Raw genomic sequence first — 18947 nt, 5'->3', positions numbered from 1 at the left:
CTCTCTCTGTCTCTCATGAATAAATAAAATCTTTAAAAATTAATATAAATAAATAGATAGATAGATAGATAGGGAGATTCCACATACTCATATCCATATATTCTACTTTATCCTAACTTGCTCCCAAAAGGCACACCAAGCTCAGTCATTTTTGCTTCCATCTGTCACTTTTTCCCACAAACTTAACAAAGTAGGCACCATAGGCCTAACTAGGCTGGAGAACTTCATTTTTGTTATCCTGCAATCTAAATACTGGCCCTTAAAAATAATAAATCACACATATTCTTGGTTAGCTTGATCTGCATGTGAGTAGTCAGTCCCTCCTCACCACCTATTTCCTAGGCACCTCCCAAGTGAAAGGCACAGCTCTCAGTACCAGGGATCCCACAGGGAACAAACCCCCTTGTCCCCATTAAGCTTTCACTCTAGTGACACGGGGGAGACTGGCACGAAACGACGTTGAATCTAGTCTAGTGTGCTTGCGGAGCATGCTTTAGGAGCTCAGGAAAAGCCAGTTTTATTAAGTACCTGGCTGAAAGTGGATCTAGGCCTCAGACTTTTGTCTATGGAGATTGAGCCTCCCTTCAGGCGGGGCCCAAGAACTGGAAGGGTAGAAGGGAAAAGGAAGAAGGCTCTGTACTCACATACAAGCACCCAGATAAGATCTCTAGCTCCAGAGGACACCGTAACACCCCCTGGACGGCCAACAGCATCCCCACGCTCCTCACGTTGCAGACAGCCAGAAACACCACAGGAACAAGCACACTCTTTGCTGTTTGGAAACAGCACGATCAGTGAAGGGAGTCCTGGAAGGGAAGTCAAGAAACCGACTTCCTTTTCTGCCAGTGACTCTTGCTATGCGACCTCGGGCACGTTCGCCGACCTGCATGAACCCTAGGCTCCCCGCCCGCACGCTGATCCTCCTGCACAGGGACACTGGGCTAGTCTCTTTAAGCCCTTAAGCCTCAGTGTCATCTGTTCAAGGAGGCCAGTGGAATGACACTGCTTGGCAAACTGTCGAGTACTCCAGTGACAGAAGCTATTTAAATAAATACACGGATCCAAAGCTCGCTACTTGCTTTACAGGAACAGCAGGAAGATTAAGGAGAACATATAAAATGCCTTAAGCTCTCTGTAAAGAGAGGGTGTTACAGGGTACTAGTGCTCATAATTTTCACAATTACTATGCTTTCCAGTTGTGTTTTCTTGTATCTTCAAATTCCTTTAACGAAAATAATCCACAAACCTGGAGAAGCAGAAGACATAGTCAGAAAATAACAGTATCCTAATTAGAATCCTAGTAAGTGGAATAAGCTTGCTAAGCAATCAGGACCCAAGTATCCCTCTCTCCCTCACTGCTCGCTGCCTGAGCCGCTGCAAGTGCCAGGCCACTGCAGGGACCTGAGGGGTACCCCGCCAGCCAGGCTATAGACAGAGCCCGAGTCCTGAGCCAGGAGGGCAGCCACCCTTTCATTCCATGGAACACAGAAGCTCCCTTCACAAATCCTGAAGGACCTCAAAAATAATGACAAAGTAACACAACTAACCAGAAGACCCAATACCTAAGTGGTGTCTAGGAGTATTTCTCTTCTGCTTCTCTGACAATCCAGTTAAGAAAATCCACATCTTGACCCTCATCCACATGCTGGCTAGAGCACAGGATACACAATGAAACTCTGAGGAAAGTTTTGGCCCAGTGGTAGAGAAATAGCAAGAGCTTGGCACAAACACTGAGTCAATCCCAATGAGAATAGAGAGGGTATATAGATTTGTGTTGACAAACGCTGGCTAAATCCCGCTTTATAGATACACAGCAACTACCACTGACAGCCGTTACTAAGACAAAGTCAAAACAACCCTGACTTTTGCTTTTGACTAAAACTTCTGAAGCCCTTCCCGCTTAAAGTAGAGCAATATTAATTTCATGAATTCTGTTTGCAGTACACTTAGCTTGGAACAAGTCAAGTCCTGAGCCTCAAAACTGGCATTATCAGTGCAAACAGTCAGCTGCCCACCCCCTTCTCCCCAAATATATGCTGTCTCCTGCTTTTCTCCAAAAGCCCAGCTCAAAAAAGTGATAGATAACCGAGCCACAAGATCACTAGATGCACCACCCTTGCTGGAGTTCTAAGGTTTTTATAAGGGAAGGTAGGTGTGAAAGGGAATCAAGAGAAGGTACCTTCTAAAAAATCACATCCCCTTCACTTGCCCCGATAGCATCAGATATATTACTGCTGTCCTCAAGTGATAAACCAGACTATCCAGTCACATCAAAGGGAGTAAAAATGTCCTCATTAAACACACATGCACAAATAACTTCTTCTACGTGCACATTTTAAACATTTAATTCCCAATGGACTTTACCTATTCTATAACACAAAAAGAAAAAAAAAGTAAAATTCAAGAAGAGGAAAGGTGAAATGAAGAATGTTGAGAACAAAGGCCGCTGACAGCACTGTCTCCACTTCACTAGGGCTCCATCAGTGCCTGAAGACACAAGATAGTCCAACGGAGCTCAAAGGTATTCTTATTCAGGATACAAAGAACTTTGCCCAGAAAAACAAAAAATAAAAACAATATCCAGTAGGGATTAAGGGGCAGTGAGAAGGAAATATCCCTTGTCTGAAAGCTGCACAGATGATCTTCTACCAGTAAAAGCAAAATATTTGTCTTCATTTAAAAGTTTGCGTTGTGTGTGATTTCCTGCATCTAAGAACCTCTTTCTGAACTACAAAAAGGCCACAAAACATCACATTTTCCCCTCCCTGTTTTCCCCTTCAAAAACCCACAATATGGTGATTAACAAACAGCCCCTTGTCTTCAGGCATAGTTTTAGAAGCCACAAGGAAAAGATAGGTTAAATGGAAGAGCAAGTCTGTAAACAAACGAGAAATGGGTTGCCCAGGGAGGAAGCAAACTCAGTCTCGATATGCAGGCAGCTCTCCTCACCCCATCTGTGAGAGACTCCAAGAAAGCGACCCTCATCCCGTCACACCCACTGAAAGCAAGCTGAAGGACACTCGAGGGATTCTGGGTACAAGCCCAAAGTTCAGTGACTTCAGGACAAACCCTCAGCCTATCCCAGCCTCTCAATGGCTCTCCATTTCTGGAAGGAATAATCCAGGACAGACCTATCTCCCAAAGGACATCTTCCCAGGTAAATTCATCTGAAGTCCTGAATCCACTACCTAATAACTATATCACCTTGTGCAGATCTGATCCTGTTTAATCACCCTTTGATTGGACTTAATCCCTTTCTTAGGATCATTGTGAGAATTAAAGAATTTTGGCAGTGTGCCCAGAGAAGTGGAAAGCACATGCAGAAACATAATAAACATTCACTTCCACTGAGAGGAATTTCTAATTCCACTCAACCATCCCTGCTTTAGGTGAACAATCTTCAGATACTCTATGAGACCTCAAGAAACAGAAAATGCAGAACTCGACGTGTGAGAAGAGAAAAAGGAGAAACCCACGCCATCCAGAAAACACTCCTACTTATGCACATTTCCTGACAGGTTAAATTTCCTCCTCACAGATCTGCTTCTCTTGACAGCATTTTACTGTGACAAGTAAAATGACAGCTCACTGGGTCCTGCCCAAGGCTCTGCCAACTTGGTATCAACTGTCCTAATCCTAGATCCTCTCAGAGTTTTGGAAAAAAAAGCCATATACATCTAGATTTACTAAATAGGACTACAGCTGGGTCCCTACCCCAAAATGTCCAGATCAGACAGGCTGGGATAAAGAACCACTACCAACTACCTCCATTCGGTTAATATTAATTGTGAAGTACTACTGAAGGCCAAGTAATCCTACATTAGAAGAGGTGGCTTTAAGCCTCAGTGAAAAACACACACAAAAGCACAGCAGCCCCCAGCCCCTCCCCTACCCAAGTACATGCTGGTCTCCTAATTGCATCTTGAGGGTTTTTGCCCAGTCATCAAAATTTCACTTGTAATCTCTTTGAGATATTCCAGTCCAGTGGTGACCACCTACTGTTCCCCACCCTCTAGACTACTGCCTAGCATTTATACAGCAAAAGAAAGTTCTGTCAGTGACATTTTCATTGGTTTATTCCTTTCAGCGAGAACATCCCACCTTTGGTAATCGTTCACTTTCACTGCCATACAAGAGTTCAATCATTCATTTCTGAAAAATATAGTCACTGTGTGAGAATACCAGAGACATTCTCAAACACCTACTCCTGCACCTAATCCTCCAAAGCCAAGCACCTATAATCTAAGACAGGAAATGTGCAAGAAACTAGCAGTAGCTTTAAAAAATAAGTTTTCTTATGGGAAATCTGGTCAAAATGGAACTTTAAACAAATGGATTTCCAGTGCAAGCACTGTCCCCAAATAAATTTACAGTACCCTCAAACCAAGCCCACTCAAGGCTGGAGTGTCATGCCAGTCATATATTACTTCAACCTCAATAAATCTCTTTTTACTCTTCAAATCCTAGGCTACTTTCTAAAATAGTTTGCTAAAAAGCACCAACCTAATTAACGACAGCTTCCTCCGCAACAGTGGACTTGATTTCACTTATTTACACATTAACTGCAGCCTCCTTTTGGCCAATCCAGTCTATTCTCTGTACCATGCCGAGCCTTTTATCTGCCCTGGACAGCATTTTCTCCAGCAGATGAAGTAGATGCCGATTGATTTGCTGTCGAGCATGGTAAATTAATAGCAACAAATTGCTGAGGGCCCGTCTCGCTGCTCCACCATGCTTCGGCAGTTTTGCTTTATTTGCTCCATGATGGGCAGCAGTCGGCCTCTTCAAGTCAATTTCTTCTTAACAACCTGCAATACTTTTCAATGGTGAAAATAGAGCTGTTCCTTGTAAGTCAGAAATCAATATCCTATTGCCCTTAGAAAATGCTAAACAAGCAGTATTGGCAATCCACTTGGTACTAGAGGGTATCAGATATAATGCAAATCCATACTGCTTCCCTCCTTGTAGTTATTACAGTTTGCTAAAAGGTTCCTAATGTCATTTATCATCATTTACCATCGACCAGAGAGGCTATGATTATGATATCCTATCAGCTGGCAAGGCCCTTTCATTTCTATTCAATTAATATTTTAGCAGCACTCAAATGGTTGTGGCCAAGTCTTGTGATAAAATTTACATGGCTTAGAGTGAAACAGGAATTCTCCTCTGATTAAAAAATAGTAATTATATATCTATACACACACATACACATACATACACATATATACACTCGTGCATAAACACAGAGACATGTGTATATAAATGTGCAGTATTCACTTCACTTAGGTGAATTCTAAGTGAAGGTAGGCTCTAAGTGTTGTAGTTTCCAAAATTTTCTAATTCTAAAATTCAAATTCTAAGCTAAATTTTTTTCAGAAGCAAAAAAGACCTTCAGATAACAGAATACGGACTACGAGAAAGTCATGAGATGTTCTCAAAATGTGTAATATTCATCTCCATTTAGAGTTCCTATAGGTGGAATTCACACGCCCACTGTTCCTAATCTACATCCGATATTCACTTTTTATAGTGTTAACTGCTGCTGTCAGATTAAATCAGGGAGGTCTTCTTTAATTACAGCATTACAGGTGAAGGATGGGAAGGAGCAGCATTTAGTAATGTTATCAACTGCATGCATCACCCTGTTCTGCCCATGGTCACTGACCCATTTAGAAGCCATGCTGTATTTATAAAGAGGAATGATCAGCAAAAAAAAAAAAAAGGTAACAATCATGGCCAACTGTCCCATCTGGAAGAAAAGAAAACAAAAAAACAAAAACAGAAACCCCACACTTAGGGAAACCCTTAGGGAATAAAGGCCAACTTCTTTCATTTAAAAAAACTCCATTATGAAGACATCACAATAAAACACGTGTCATTTCTAACCATGTTCCATTTGTCATCTTCGTGTTCACGCTGGAACGTTAAGACAGTGGTGAAGCATTAATTCACATTATGGCCTAGAACACTCCATTCTAACTTTTCTGGGGTTTCTTCCAGCTTCTGCTCAGCTCTATCGATCCTACTAAAGAGTACTGGAAATTAGATTCATATTTTATGCTCTAATTCCATGTCATGTCACCCAGTTCCCCTTTTAAAAAAAAAAAAATCAACTAATTCTACCAGACTAATGCTATTTACTCAGTTACCAAAATTTAAATTAATTATGTTCTCAAACATAATTGTTAAAAATTGGCAACATTATGCAGGCTTAATTAAGATTAAATCCAATTTACTAAATGTACTTTAATTGGTACTAATTACATTAGCTTTCATTTCAGAATGACAAATTCCCCATAGATTTCACTCTATAGTCCTCTATCAGAATCAACACAGGGTGACTGATGATGAACATCATACAGAAAGGGGGAGGGGCCATCGTACCAGACCCCCGCCCTGTTTTGTCACTGCTCTGTGCTTTTATCCTTTTATCAATTTGCTCAGTCACAGAGTCATGACTCCATCACAGCCATCATTTTCTGTTCCAATGAAAAATTTCTCTAAAAATAAATACTCTGTGGCTGGCAGCAGCCAAGAAGAACAGGAGCGTTAACCAAAAAATACACAAAGGTTTCAAAAATATCAGGGCCACCAATTACTAGGGTACTTCCAAGGACTCCGGGGACTCCTCCTCTTGAACCCTTCAGAGACACAAATCTAATAAGTGAATAAGCCTAACCCGGTCTCGAGAACTAGGCCCAATTATGCCGCAGGGCAACTTCCCTGCATTATTGCCGCTTTCCATTACGAGGGTATCCAGCAAGTGCATCTGGAACAGAGGCCAAGAAGAACCAAGGCTGTCTGCCTAGGAAAACAAATAAAGACAGATATGCCTCTGTGCTTAAGGGGGGAAAGAAAGAAAATATAATAAGTAGGTGGTTTGCAGGGCTGTCTGTATTTCATAATGTGATAAACTGCCCTCAGGATTCTTGATATGATTGAATTTAAAAGCAAGGAAAAAAAAAGGGAAAATGTACTCCATTCTCAATTTTAAATGGATGGCATCTGAGGCCACCTGGACAAGAGGATGACAGAATTACAGAGGTATAAAATGTGTAAAATTAAGGGATCTCACACACTACCCACCCCACCCCAAAAGAAATGCATACAATCAAATACAAGTTCTGTGCCTCTCAGACCTGCAAATGGTATAAAAGAGATCTGGAAACTAAGTGTTGTGGTAAATAAGATACAGGAGGAGAAATAAAAGAACATTAATCAACTGGTTCAATCTTTAAAAAAGACATCCAAGATAATTAACCTTGGATGGTGGGGTGAGGACAAAAAAAAAAAAAAAAAAGAGACAACCTGTACAAGATCTGGACCAAAAATGACATATAATGAGCATAATTAACAAACAATATCTCTCATGTAATTTATTCCTGTAAGGTAGAGCTAAGGGGAGTCCATACATAAGCTTGACAGATTTTGTTTAAGCAGTATTTACATTACGAATCTACACAGCAGTGGCAAAGATGCCAAAACAAGAACTTAATTTTAACATACAGCAAGCTATTAGTATATTGACATAATTAAGTAGTGAATGAAGTTAAAAAAAAAAAAAGGTAGCTGAAATAAAAAGTGCTCAGTGTAAGTAACTCATTTTTTTTCCCAACTTTCTGTTTTCAAATATGGTTTATCCGATGGCTTTTACTGTCCAACAGTCATCTCTGAAAGATCTATTATCTGTAAGCATTAAGTATATCCAGAAAGGAATCCCTAAGTAGTAAAAGCTTAATAATATGTGATCATTTTATACATTTTAAACTTAGAAAGTAATGATATCTACCATGAGTATAAATAAGAAATGAAAAGCATTAGGTTTTCCCTCATCTTTCCGAGCAGGTAAATACACACACACCGACCCTGAAATAGCTGAGGAGATAGAACTGAAGCACTTTCACTAGGAGATCGCTAAAAATGAAATATTATTGCCAAGTAGTATTTTTTATATATATGCTACTTTTCTATGTAGGAAAATATAAACCAAACCATTTTATTCAGTTTCCTGAAGAAGAAAAAAAGGCTGTTTGAGTCATACCTTTCAACACTTTCTGACTTATCATAATCTTTCTTGTTTTGTTTTGTCTTTTTTTTGGCTGAACTAGTTACTGGATTTGAAGACCCAGTGTTAAATCTTATCATACCCTCCGATCAGGCTCAATTTACCCTGCACGCAATTGTGGAAGCACAGTTAAAAGTTCCTGGTAAGACCCAACTAAGTAGCCTCGGGGACTGGTACCAGGACTTTATTTTACATCAATTTCTTTTGTAGCTTCACAGATGTCGTGATCCTCCCAGTGCACCCTCTATCCATTCTTTCACACCAAGCCAAGAAAGGTTCCAGGCAATTTACAGTTCTTCTTAATATTTTTTAAGAAAAGCACTCTCCTAGGACAAGTTTGCAATGCCCAAAATAGATCAAATAACCCTTTCGAAAAAAAAAAAAACAAGACATTTTAAAAAAATTTAGCATCCTGCTTTTGAAAGTAGACAAAGTTTAATATGCATTCAGACATTTTAAGTCATATTTTTAAATTATTAAAATTAGAATAAAATGCAAAAAGGATGGGGAACCACATATGAAAAGATAGTATTCTCTCTAGTAATCTTTTAAAATACAGAAAGTCACAAAAATATGCAGAATAAAATTGCTAAACATACAATTTTCTTTCTAAAGTGCACAGTATTACTGTCATTTCAAACGGTTATAAAGAAATAACTTACCTGCTTGTGCATTTCTATATTCAACCCATAGGACATCTCATAATACTGTCAAAGAAGGGAAAGCAATTAATTACGTGCCTTTCATCAGTCTCCCTAGTTTGTTCCAAATGCCCCAAAAGTATGTTTAAAGCAAACATAAAAGCCTCACCTAAAGCAAAATATCCATAATACCTATGCTGCTAAGGAGGAACACTTAGCTTAATAAACCAGCAGCTACCCTAAGACACAGACTCTAAGAGAATAACTCACAAAACTAAGAAAATCAAGTTCACATGTAGCATTCTTAACATCTCCAGTTGTCTTTATACATCACAAGCAGATGAATCAAAAAGATCTGATGAAAATTTAGTACCATATGGATTCTAATTCCTAGGCACAGTGGGCAAGCTTAATGACAAGCATCTTATACAAATACTGACGCTCTGAAAGATCTGTTCAGAAAGGTGGTGCTACTTCAGAGTTCCGTTTCTCATTTTTAGTGTAGCGCTCATGTTCATACATTCAAAGGAAAAAGTCTTGATAGGAAATGAATGAGTTACTCTGGAGCCTTTATGAACAAGCATAAAAACATGCTTCGTAAGACTTCTGAAAAAGCAGATCTGATTTTTTTTTTTTGGATGTGTAGTGTAACTGTCATTACAGAAATCCTGGCAGAACAAATCAGTTATACAGGAGACCGACAACACTCCTCAAACCAATGTAACACCACAGAAACTGAAAACACACAAAACACATGCAAATACACACACACACACACACACACTAGGAACATAAAAAGCAGAAAAATTTGAAACAGTGTGGTGTCTTTTGATAGCCATCATTCTCTAAAAGAAATGAAACACTACAATTTTCACTGTATACAGAAAAATTGGTTAAGATTGTTTGGAAAAAGGGCAATGAAACAACAAAGAAAACCACTAACGCAAAAACATTTTGCTTGTGACTAAACAAAACATAAATGAGGTTTGTCTCTCCCCTCCCCCCCATCTCTAAAAACAAAGCACAGAGGATTATACCCCACGCAGCTGAACTTTTTGAAAATTCAAATCAAAGCTGGTTGTCAGAGGCAAGTTATAACATCCTAGAATTACAAGGTTGCTAATGATCACATTCCCACAACCTCAACTACACTGGCACTGTGACTGCGATCTATCCTGCAGCCTCCAGCAATCTGAACATATTCCTGCTTTTGGTATCCTAAACTAATAGGCACTTTGAATCTGTGACACAGTTTTCTTACCATGACATAATGCCGCTGCATCTCTGTCTTCTCACTGGCGAGTTTCTCACATTCCAGCTTCAGGCTGTTCAAGACATAATGAAATCTAAGTATAATGCAGACCTTGACTTACATTCTTCAAATGTAAATACACATTCCCTCCCCTAAATCATCACCTACGAAATGACCAAATCAACTGTCTTAAATAGCACCCTCATTGTTGAAGGAGAGGTGGGACAGAAAGGGGTGATTGGAACCAGCCTGGACTTGCCCTTTCAATGAGGATCAAATGTGGGGTTTTTGTTTAAGGGGAAAAAAAACCTCTAGCCAATTTAATTCTGGAACCACATCCAGAAATGAACATTTGCTAAATTCATTTAATGAAACCAGGAAAAAAACAAACAAACAAACAAACATCAATAACGTCTACATACCTAAGCACAAATTTAAGTCCCCCAAAATGTGACAATGGAGTTTTTTTTTCTTTAACGTTCGGGGAAGACATTAACGAAAATATGAATCAAGCGTGTCTTATAAATGATGTCTTATTTGTTCCCTCCAAAACAGAGACAAGTTGAACACCACCACCCAGGGGCAAAGTGTGGATCGGGTTCAGTGGCTCGTTTCGGTTCTTGAATTTAAGAAATAAAAATTACACGTCATTAAAAAGCCAGCAAAGAAAAATATTTCTTAGGCACTCTAACGATCGCCTCTAAGAAGAAAACCTTTTTTTTTTTTTTTCCCAGCATAAAAGTAATGAAATCTCTCGCTGGCGACTTCCCAGGGCTCTCCGTTCACGGTATTTCAGTGGAATGGCAGAAAAAAAAAAAAAAAAAAAGTGAGACGGAATCAAGCCCGGAGTAATAAAGAACCAAGGAAGTCAAAAGGCCCCCAGAATCTTCCCAACCTTCCATTCTCCTGGCCCCAATAAATCAATATCGAAAGTTTGGCCTCAGCATTTTCTAAGTCTCCCCAGTTTCGACTGTTCTGCCTCCTTTTTATTTATTTACAGGAGAAGGGAAGAATGCTTAATTTCTTTACACCTGCCTGAGGAAAAAGAGGCCTTGACTTGCCCTTTCTGCCCACAAGTAAAAATAATATCACCTTTGCGGCGGCCTAAGAAGCCGGGGGTGGGGGGGGCTGGGGGCTGGGGGCTGCGGGGTGGGGGTGGGGGTGGGGGTGGGGGGAGGAGACGAGAGCTAAGCAAACAGGAGGATCAGCTAAAGTCAATATCGTTACCTGTGGTACTGAGCCTGCAAAAACTGAAACTCTTCCTTAATCCGATCACAGGACTCGGAAATTGTAAATTTAAAGGGTTGAGCAGGCTGATGCGGTGCCTAAAGAACAACAATAAAATATTTAATTAGCCCCCATCACCGGCGAGGCAGGGAGACGGAGAAGACACACCACGCGGCGCCGGGGGGGGGGGGGGGGGGGGTCACCGCGCAGGCAGGCGACGAGCGATGGCAACTCCCTGGCGGCGCCCCCCCCCCGCCCCGCCGCGCAGCCCGGCGGCTGGCCCCGGGCCCCCGCGGGTGCGAGACCCCGCTCCGCTCCCGGGGCCGGCGCGCCGCGCCCACTCCCACGCCCACTCCCACTCCCTCCGCACCCGGAATCGAAACGGGCCCGTCGGGGGGACTCGCGCCATGGCGTCTGGCCGCGGTCAGGTCGGGGACGCGCGGCCGCCACCCTGCGTCCCCGGGGCCCGCGGCGCGAGGGGCCGGCGCCCCGCACTCCCCGAGCCGCGGCCGGACCCGCCGCGCCGCCGCCGAGGGCGCCCTCCCCGCCCCGGCGCGGAGTCGCGCCTCCTCCATCGCTCGCCCCCCCCCCGCCCCCCGCTCGGGGAGTCGCGGCGCGGGGCCGGCGAACGGCTCGGCGCGGCTTCCAGGGGCTTCAAAGACAACAATAAGAAAATGGCTACAACTCAATTGCCTCTCGACACCCCTCCGAGGGTGCCGGCGCGCCGGGGTGCGGGGACGCGGGCGGCTCCCCGGGCGGGCCGCGGGCCGCAGACGCGGGTCGGCGCGCAGGGGGCGACGCGGGGAGTCCCCCCGCGCCCGGCGAGCTCGCGCCCCGCCGCCCGCACTCACCGGGTGTCTGGTCTGCGGGTACATCTTGCTCAGGTCGCGAATCATCCAAACCGATTTAGTTGGCTGCGCTGGGCAGAGGCGCGCGGCTCATTGGCTTTAACGGCCCCGAGGCGGCGGCGGCGGCGGCGGCGGCGGCGGAGGCGGCCGGCCGGGTCCGAGGGGCGGCTCGGGCGGTCCCGGCCCCCGCCGGGTCTCGCGTGACGCGGGCGGCAGGAACGCGCGGCGGCGGCGGCGGCGGCGGCGGCGGCTGGGTGCGGGCGGCCGGGCCGCTCGGCATTCCTCGCGGGCGTCACTGGCCCGCCGCGGGCATTGTCCGGCGCGCCTCTCCCGCGGCAACGCTCCGCCGTTCGCTCCGCCGAGGCGCGCCCGCCGAGCCCTCCAGCGCCGCCGCCGCCGCCGCCGCCGCCGCGCCGCTCCCCCGGGCCGGGAAAGTGCGAGCTCCGCGCTCCAGCGCCCGCCGGCAGCGCCGCCCGCCCGCTCGCTCGTCCCACTCCAAACTTTTTTTTTATTTGTCTTTTAATTGGTTGTTATTCCTCCGAGTGAATGATCTCTCTCTTCTTTCCTAAAAGCAAACACAAACTCCTTTGGTTCGGAAGAGGTCTCGGCGGTGCTTTTTGGTTTCTCTGGAGATTTTTTCACTTCACAGCAACGATCTTTTAAAAGGCACCTTTTAGCTTCTTTTACCACATCTCATTTCCTTATTTTTCTTCCTTCCTGTTTTCTTGTCTTTTTTTTTTTTTTAACCCCAAATTGAAGGGGATTATAAAAATAAAAGAGTGAAACGCTTGCGGCTTTTTTTTTTTTTTTTGATTCTCTCTCCTTTCAAACTCTGCGAACACCACCTCAAAATAATATACAAGTGTGTGAGAGAGGGGGAAGAAAGCAGCCAACAGCCCAAACACCCGCTCAGAACAGCTCTAACAACACGCTCTGTGTAGGTGACTTCTTTGACCAAATTTAGCAGCAGCTAATCATTAACATTCTGATACATATTCACAACCGTCCGTGGAGGGACCGCGGAGCATCCCGGGAGATGTAGTCCACCCCAAGCGACCGCGGTCCAGGATTCGGCCAGATTGACTACAATCACCGGCCCGCCACGCGACCGCTCTGGGGCGCTCTCCAAGCGCCCCGCCCACCCCCGCCGCGGGAGGCGTCTCCGGCAACCAATCAGAGGTGGCTGCACATTAATCGCCGTTCTGTGTTACTGCCCATCATTTCACTGCTGACAAATGGCGAGCCAGGGGGGCGGGGCCTGCCGGGCTGGAGCCCACGTGGGGGCCGGGCGTCGTCCGTGGTTCGGACCAATGAACGGAACGGGATGGGGTTAGCGGAGGCGGAGCGGAGATGGCCCGCCCAAGGCGGAGCTTCGCCTTGGCTGACGTTCCTTAGCGCGAGCGTTCGAACCGGGGAAACATTTGTTCAGCTGTCAATCAAAGTAACGTGGGCCTGGGAGAAGCGGCGGCGGCTGGTGGTGGTGCTGCTGCTGCCGCCGCCGCCGCCGCCGCCGCCGCCGCCGCTGCCCTGGCTGCATCCTCAGAACTGGGTGTTGGTGGCGGTCGGTGGTGGCGGCAAAATAAAGAGGGTGGAGGGGGCGGTAAGACTCGACGCTGGTCAGAAGATCCTCTTCCGAGTCTCGTCTTCCCAGCCCCCGCCCCCCCCCTCGCCCCAACCCAAACACCCTCAGCCCCTTGCTCCTCGGCCGCGCCAGGAATGCGGACTAATTAGGGTCCAATGTCTCCTTAAAGAGACAAGCTCGGCCTTGTGTAACGCGCCGAAACCCCTGTTGAGACAAGAGAGGGAGGATCGCGCCGATCCCACTTCGTTCGGTTCACATCAATTTTACGCGCCGCTGGAGCCGGCATAATTTTCCGTGTGAACGCAGACTCGGGCCCCTGTTCTTGCCTAGAGCAGGAGGCTGAGCCGCGAGACGCTCCCCGGGGCGGGAGGGCGCCCCTCCGCCCCCGAGGGGGCTGTGGCTGCCGTTCAGCCCGGACGTGGGGCCGGTTTCCCCGAGCAGCTCTGCGGGGACGCCCCCGAGTCGCTCGGCTCGCGGGCCCCGGGGGCGGAACCGCCGAGTCTCGAGGTGGGGCTGGAGGCCCGGGGCCAGGGTCGCCCCCTTCCCGAAGAAACTTTGCGGACCGGGAGCCCGCACCGCGCGCGCCCTAGGGCAGCGTCCACGAGGTACCAGTCGCAGGCACGGGACAGGAAACGCCCAGCAGCCCGGGGATGCTCCTTCTCCCCGGGCCAGAGGGAGAAGACTGCCCCCTCTTTTTCCTGTTCTTTCAAGTCAAGTCTGAACCGGGCCGGGCCTCGCGGATCACGAGAGAGGGCGGGTCGGCGACAGTGGGGATAAGCCCCGCAAGAGCGGGGGGATGCGGGGGCACAGGCAGGTGGAGGGCATTTTTGGGAAAGGGGCTAAAGAGGCGAGGACCGACTCGGTGGCCAGAGGGGACGGCCCGAGGCCGACGGCGTCTTCATCCTCAGTCCTCCTCCAGCGAGCCAGGGGTAGCTCCCTGGTTTAAGGGGAGACGGTACGCGGCTGGTAGCCTTTCCTAGTGAGGCCCTAACCTTTGGGGGCGTGGAGGAATTCAGGAAAAGTCCAGCTGAGGGTTGACTAATACAAGGGTCCGTTTTAGACGTTCGTTTCTCGGTGTCGTTCGCCTACTCTAACTTGAGTCATTGGCAGAGATGCTCCACCGTGAGTGCAGACCCGATCTTCTTAGGGACATCCCGAGCCTCAGTGGACGGACACCCTCTATGCGCTTCTGCCCGCGCGGGGCACCGTGGAGGGCCCGTGCAAAGGAAGGCTGTGATGGATGGTCTTCACAATGTACAAACTCCATCCCCAGGCACTTTCAGCGATTTAATTCAGCAAATACTTTCTCCACCCTCAAAATAACAGGTTGGAGAACTCTGTGTGGACAGTTTTCTGATCCTCCTCGGTCCCATGTGCCCAGTCCAAAATGAGACGTGCGGTAAGAACACATACACACTGATTTTGAAAAGCTAATAACCGCCCCCCCCCCCGCCAAAAAAGGAACATGAAATAGCTCAATGATTTATCATGATTACATGTTGAAATTCTAACGTTGTGAATGTAATTGTTTAAACAAAATATGTTACTAAAATTAATTTTTGTCTCTTTTTACTTTCTTAACCCAGATATTAGGAAGGTTTAAATTACTTGATGTAACTCACATATTTTCATTGCACAGCACTGTTTTTGAAACATTCCTAAGAACCAAAAATTAGAAGACTCGAGTGATACAGTTTCTACACTAGGATGGCTTATTTTCTAAGAACACCAGCAACAATCACGTTTTATTCTAGGGTTGGTTATTTGCTCCCAGTGGAGCTTTTCAATAGTTGGTTAAATCACCCACGGTGCCTCTGTAGGAAGTTCCATATTATCTGTTCTTGCCAGAATGTTAGCAAGTTCCATAAGAATAGGAACTTGGTTATGTTCATAGCCACACTCCAGATGCTTAGAATGATAACTGGCACATAGTTGGTGCTCAATAAATATGGCATGGATGGCATTAATGAGCAAACACTACGTTGTGTCCATGTAGAAAGCTTCTGTACTCATTTGGGCCATGTTTATTGAGATTCTATGCAGTTATTTCCCAGCACAGGGAATGAGAATCCTAATAATAGAACCTGAGCTATTCAGAGGGTCAGTAGACAAAGAGGAAACTGCTGTGTTAGGAAATATCAAATAACTCCTGGCAGGGGCCTCTCTCCTAAAATCTTTGAATACTTAGTGTCAACAGAAGAATGACAAGAAATCAGGATGTTTCTTTAACTTTTTATTAAGTGCAGTTTTGAATACTGCCCTTGACTGTGTTGCTCATTTTGCTCATTTGGCAGATCTACATGACAAAGAGAAAGATCTCCGAAAGATGCAGAAGGAAGCAACCCCTCTCCCAGAACAACACAGAAAGTGGGTGGGGCATATAGCTGCTTTTGTCTCTTCTGATCTCTGCTAGCGCTTCTCTCTCTCTTTTTAAGTTTATTTAATTGTTTGTTTGTTTGTTTGTTTTTGTGATTTCTACACCCAGCTTGGGGCCTGAACTCACCACCCAGAGGTCAAGAGTCACATGTTCTCCCAGCTGAGCCAGCCGCGCACCCCTGTGCTTCTCTGTTTGCACTTTTCACAAATTGCTAAGCCAAGCTGTGAAGTCAACCTTGGGACTTGTCTTATCCCTACCACACAGTGGGGAGTTCCAGAATTTTTATGTGAGTGGGGCTCAGCAACAGCAGTCCTAGTGGAAGCTAGGCCTGGGGTTTCAATCTTAATGTGATATATGCAAAGCAAGCACATTATTTTTTCTTATATGTTATAAATTATGTATTCTTCCACCAGGTATTTATTGAAAAAAAATGTTTTGACCTAACATGTGCCAAGATAAGGGAATTTAGCAATAAATTACTGTTTTTGATTTATTATCTCTGAGCTTCAAATTCATCCTCTTTGCTTGCTCTACAGAAATAGATCTGGGCCCTTTAAATAGTCTCCTTTGTCAACTGGTACCAAAGTTTTGTCAATAGAGGGAGCTGGGGAGACTTTACAAAAGGGGAGGGTTTTGCTTCCTGGTTCTGGTGTGCAAGCCAGGCAGGTTACTACAGCACAAGTGGTAATCACTTGCACCCAGCAGCCAGTAGCTTCCTCCAGGACACCCCCCCCCCCTTATGTAGTTTCAGAGCAGAGTGCCTCTGATGAGGCACTCCTCATAACCCCAGAGGATCAATTTCCAGTAAGTTCTGGAATGTGACTTTCTGGCAGGCTCCAGAATGCAGATTTCCATCAGGTTCCACCTGTTCCAGCTGTGCCCTCTGGAGCAAGGTCTGGATTTCAACCATAGGGTATGCATGGGTCACAGGGAAGCTCTTTCTTGTGTCCTCTATGTCAGCCCTAAAGGTAATAGCTGTTCCTTATATCTGCCATTTCTATATTCTTTAGGGTTCTCTTTATCCCTTATTTACCAATCCCTCTTTACTCCAATTTTCCTCTCATAATTAATAAGTCTTTATACTGAGCATCTCTTGCTCAAGTACTGTTGTCATTGAACTCAGACTGATGCAGTAAACCACATATGCAGAGTCTCTTCCCTTTGGGAGCTTGTATTCTGTAGGAAGAGGAGGACAAACAGTTTAATAAGTAACAGCATAATATGAAAGTGGTGGTATGTGCTAAGAAGAGAAATAAAGCAAGTTGGGCAGATAGGAGTGACTGGAGTGGTAGAACTAGTTCAGATGGCAGTAGGCTCCCGGAGGAGACAGGTATGCAGACTGCCAAGAAAGAGCCAGCCATGGCAGAGATCACTAAGCAGCAAATTTCAGGTGGATACAAAGAACCCATCTGGGGAAGTGTTGGTGAATGTGAGGATTTTGAAAACACTGGTGTGCGTGCCAAGGTGAAAATAGTGTAAGATCAGGTCACAGCCTCATCCATGGTTCAAATCACAAGGATCTTTTGACATCTGATAAAAACATTTATTTGTCTTCTATTCTGAGTGTAATGGAAAGACATGTGGGAAGAAGAAGGATTTTACTAAGGAGGGAGTGACAGGACCGTTAAAAATATGAAACTGGTCTGGAAGTGCCCTTATTCATACTTGGCCTAAGATTGAAAAACTATCCTTTTCCATATATATATATATATATATATATTTTAGATTTTATTTATTTTTTCATGAGAGACACAGAGAGAGAAAGAGAGAGAGAGGCAGAGACACAGGCAGAGGGAGAAGCAGGCTCCATGCAGGGAGCCCGACGTTGGACTCCATCCCGGGTCTCCAGGATCATGCCCTGGGCCGAAGGTGGCGCTAAACCGCTGAGCCACCCGGGCTGCCCTCCTTTTCCATATTAAAGAATGCCTATTACTTTTATTTGGGGCAGCTAATCTAGAATCACGTATCCCCTTGGCATTAGCACTGCCCACCCCTACTACTGAGTGATAGGTAAATTTTAATTTGAATAGAGGCCATTTAGGCAATTCAGAAATGTCAAGCTCTGCTTTGAATGTACAACTAGAACAGCAATAATCATAGAGAATCAAGGACAGGTAGATTCATATCTAGATCAGCAGTTGATGTGCGCCATAACTGACTCCTCACCAGCCTCCCATCTATGATAAGATGGGCATAACTGTATAGTATTCTCCTTAGTTGAAAAGATTTAGTATATCAATGTCAAAGAGAATGCCAAATTTCTGGACTTGCCTGGTGACACAGAGCCTTACCTTTGCCAGCTGCTCTGTGTTTAGTGGTAGGGATTGCCAAGCTATCTTTGTGTTGGGATGTCCCTTCTTAACTTCGTGGGTAAAAGGCAAATTGGCACCCATTGCTTTTTTGGGGAAGGGTGGCACTTGGCTTGGGAGTAGGGTAGACAAATGTGTCTAGGGACCAAGGAGGTTGTTGGGAGAGAAGAAGTCTTCTTATTGAAATGCTACATTGTTTGAACCCCTTCAGATGGTCCCTAGTTAACTCTCCTGGCAAGAAGGAACTCTGAAACCTTTCTCTTCCCTCCGGTGGGTTGGAGCACAGACACGATGGGATGTGGGGGGGTTGTCTAGAACTCACCATGAAGTCAGTACAGGAGAATGGACCAGTGACCTAGGTTCAGCATCAGTAGCTATGGATGCAGGGGGTATGCGTCTTTCTCATTCTGAAAGAAGTCTGGGCTAAAGATAGGAATCCCCTTTGGCTTACTCATGATAGCACTAATGGAGTGCTTTGGGGTGAATGGCTGTATGAGGATGATAAAGGTCTACAGAGGACCCCCTGTCTTCAACAGTTACACCTTATGTCAGCAATAGTTCCAACAGTCTAAGAGAGATCCTGAACGTCTAGTGAGCTTGAACAATTAACAATTGACAATTTGTCTTGAATATGTAAAAGTATCTG

The 18947-nt window shown here is 45.4% G+C and overlaps 1 protein-coding gene across 14 annotated transcripts in view; it reads right to left on the bottom strand.

Annotated features, from left to right (window-relative positions):
• LOC112922083 (TLE family member 4, transcriptional corepressor) overlaps nucleotides 1-12204 on the bottom strand; it is a 142814-nt gene extending 130610 nt beyond the window's left edge. For 9 of the 14 annotated variants that reach the window (XM_072762784.1, XM_072762842.1, XM_072762787.1 and 6 more), the window contains exons 1-4: nucleotides 12037-12204; nucleotides 11186-11283; nucleotides 9968-10031; nucleotides 8728-8772 (exon numbers count right to left, since the gene is read on the bottom strand). In XM_072762784.1, coding sequence (XP_072618885.1) covers nucleotides 8728-8772; nucleotides 9968-10031; nucleotides 11186-11283; nucleotides 12037-12081 — 252 coding nt within the window. In that variant the 5' untranslated portion in view covers nucleotides 12082-12204. Of the gene's footprint in view, nucleotides 1-8727; nucleotides 8773-9967; nucleotides 10032-11185; nucleotides 11284-11555; nucleotides 11686-12036 lie in introns of those variants that run through there. The other 5 variants (XM_072762791.1, XM_072762801.1, XM_072762835.1 and 2 more) reach the window with 2 other exon arrangements.
• Nucleotides 12205-18947: the final 6743 nt, after the last annotated feature.

The sequence above is a fragment of the Vulpes vulpes genome, chromosome 1 (genome assembly GCF_048418805.1).
Source record: "Vulpes vulpes isolate BD-2025 chromosome 1, VulVul3, whole genome shotgun sequence".
NCBI lineage: Eukaryota > Metazoa > Chordata > Mammalia > Carnivora > Canidae > Vulpes > Vulpes vulpes.
This window is presented reverse-complemented; position numbering and strand designations above follow the sequence as displayed.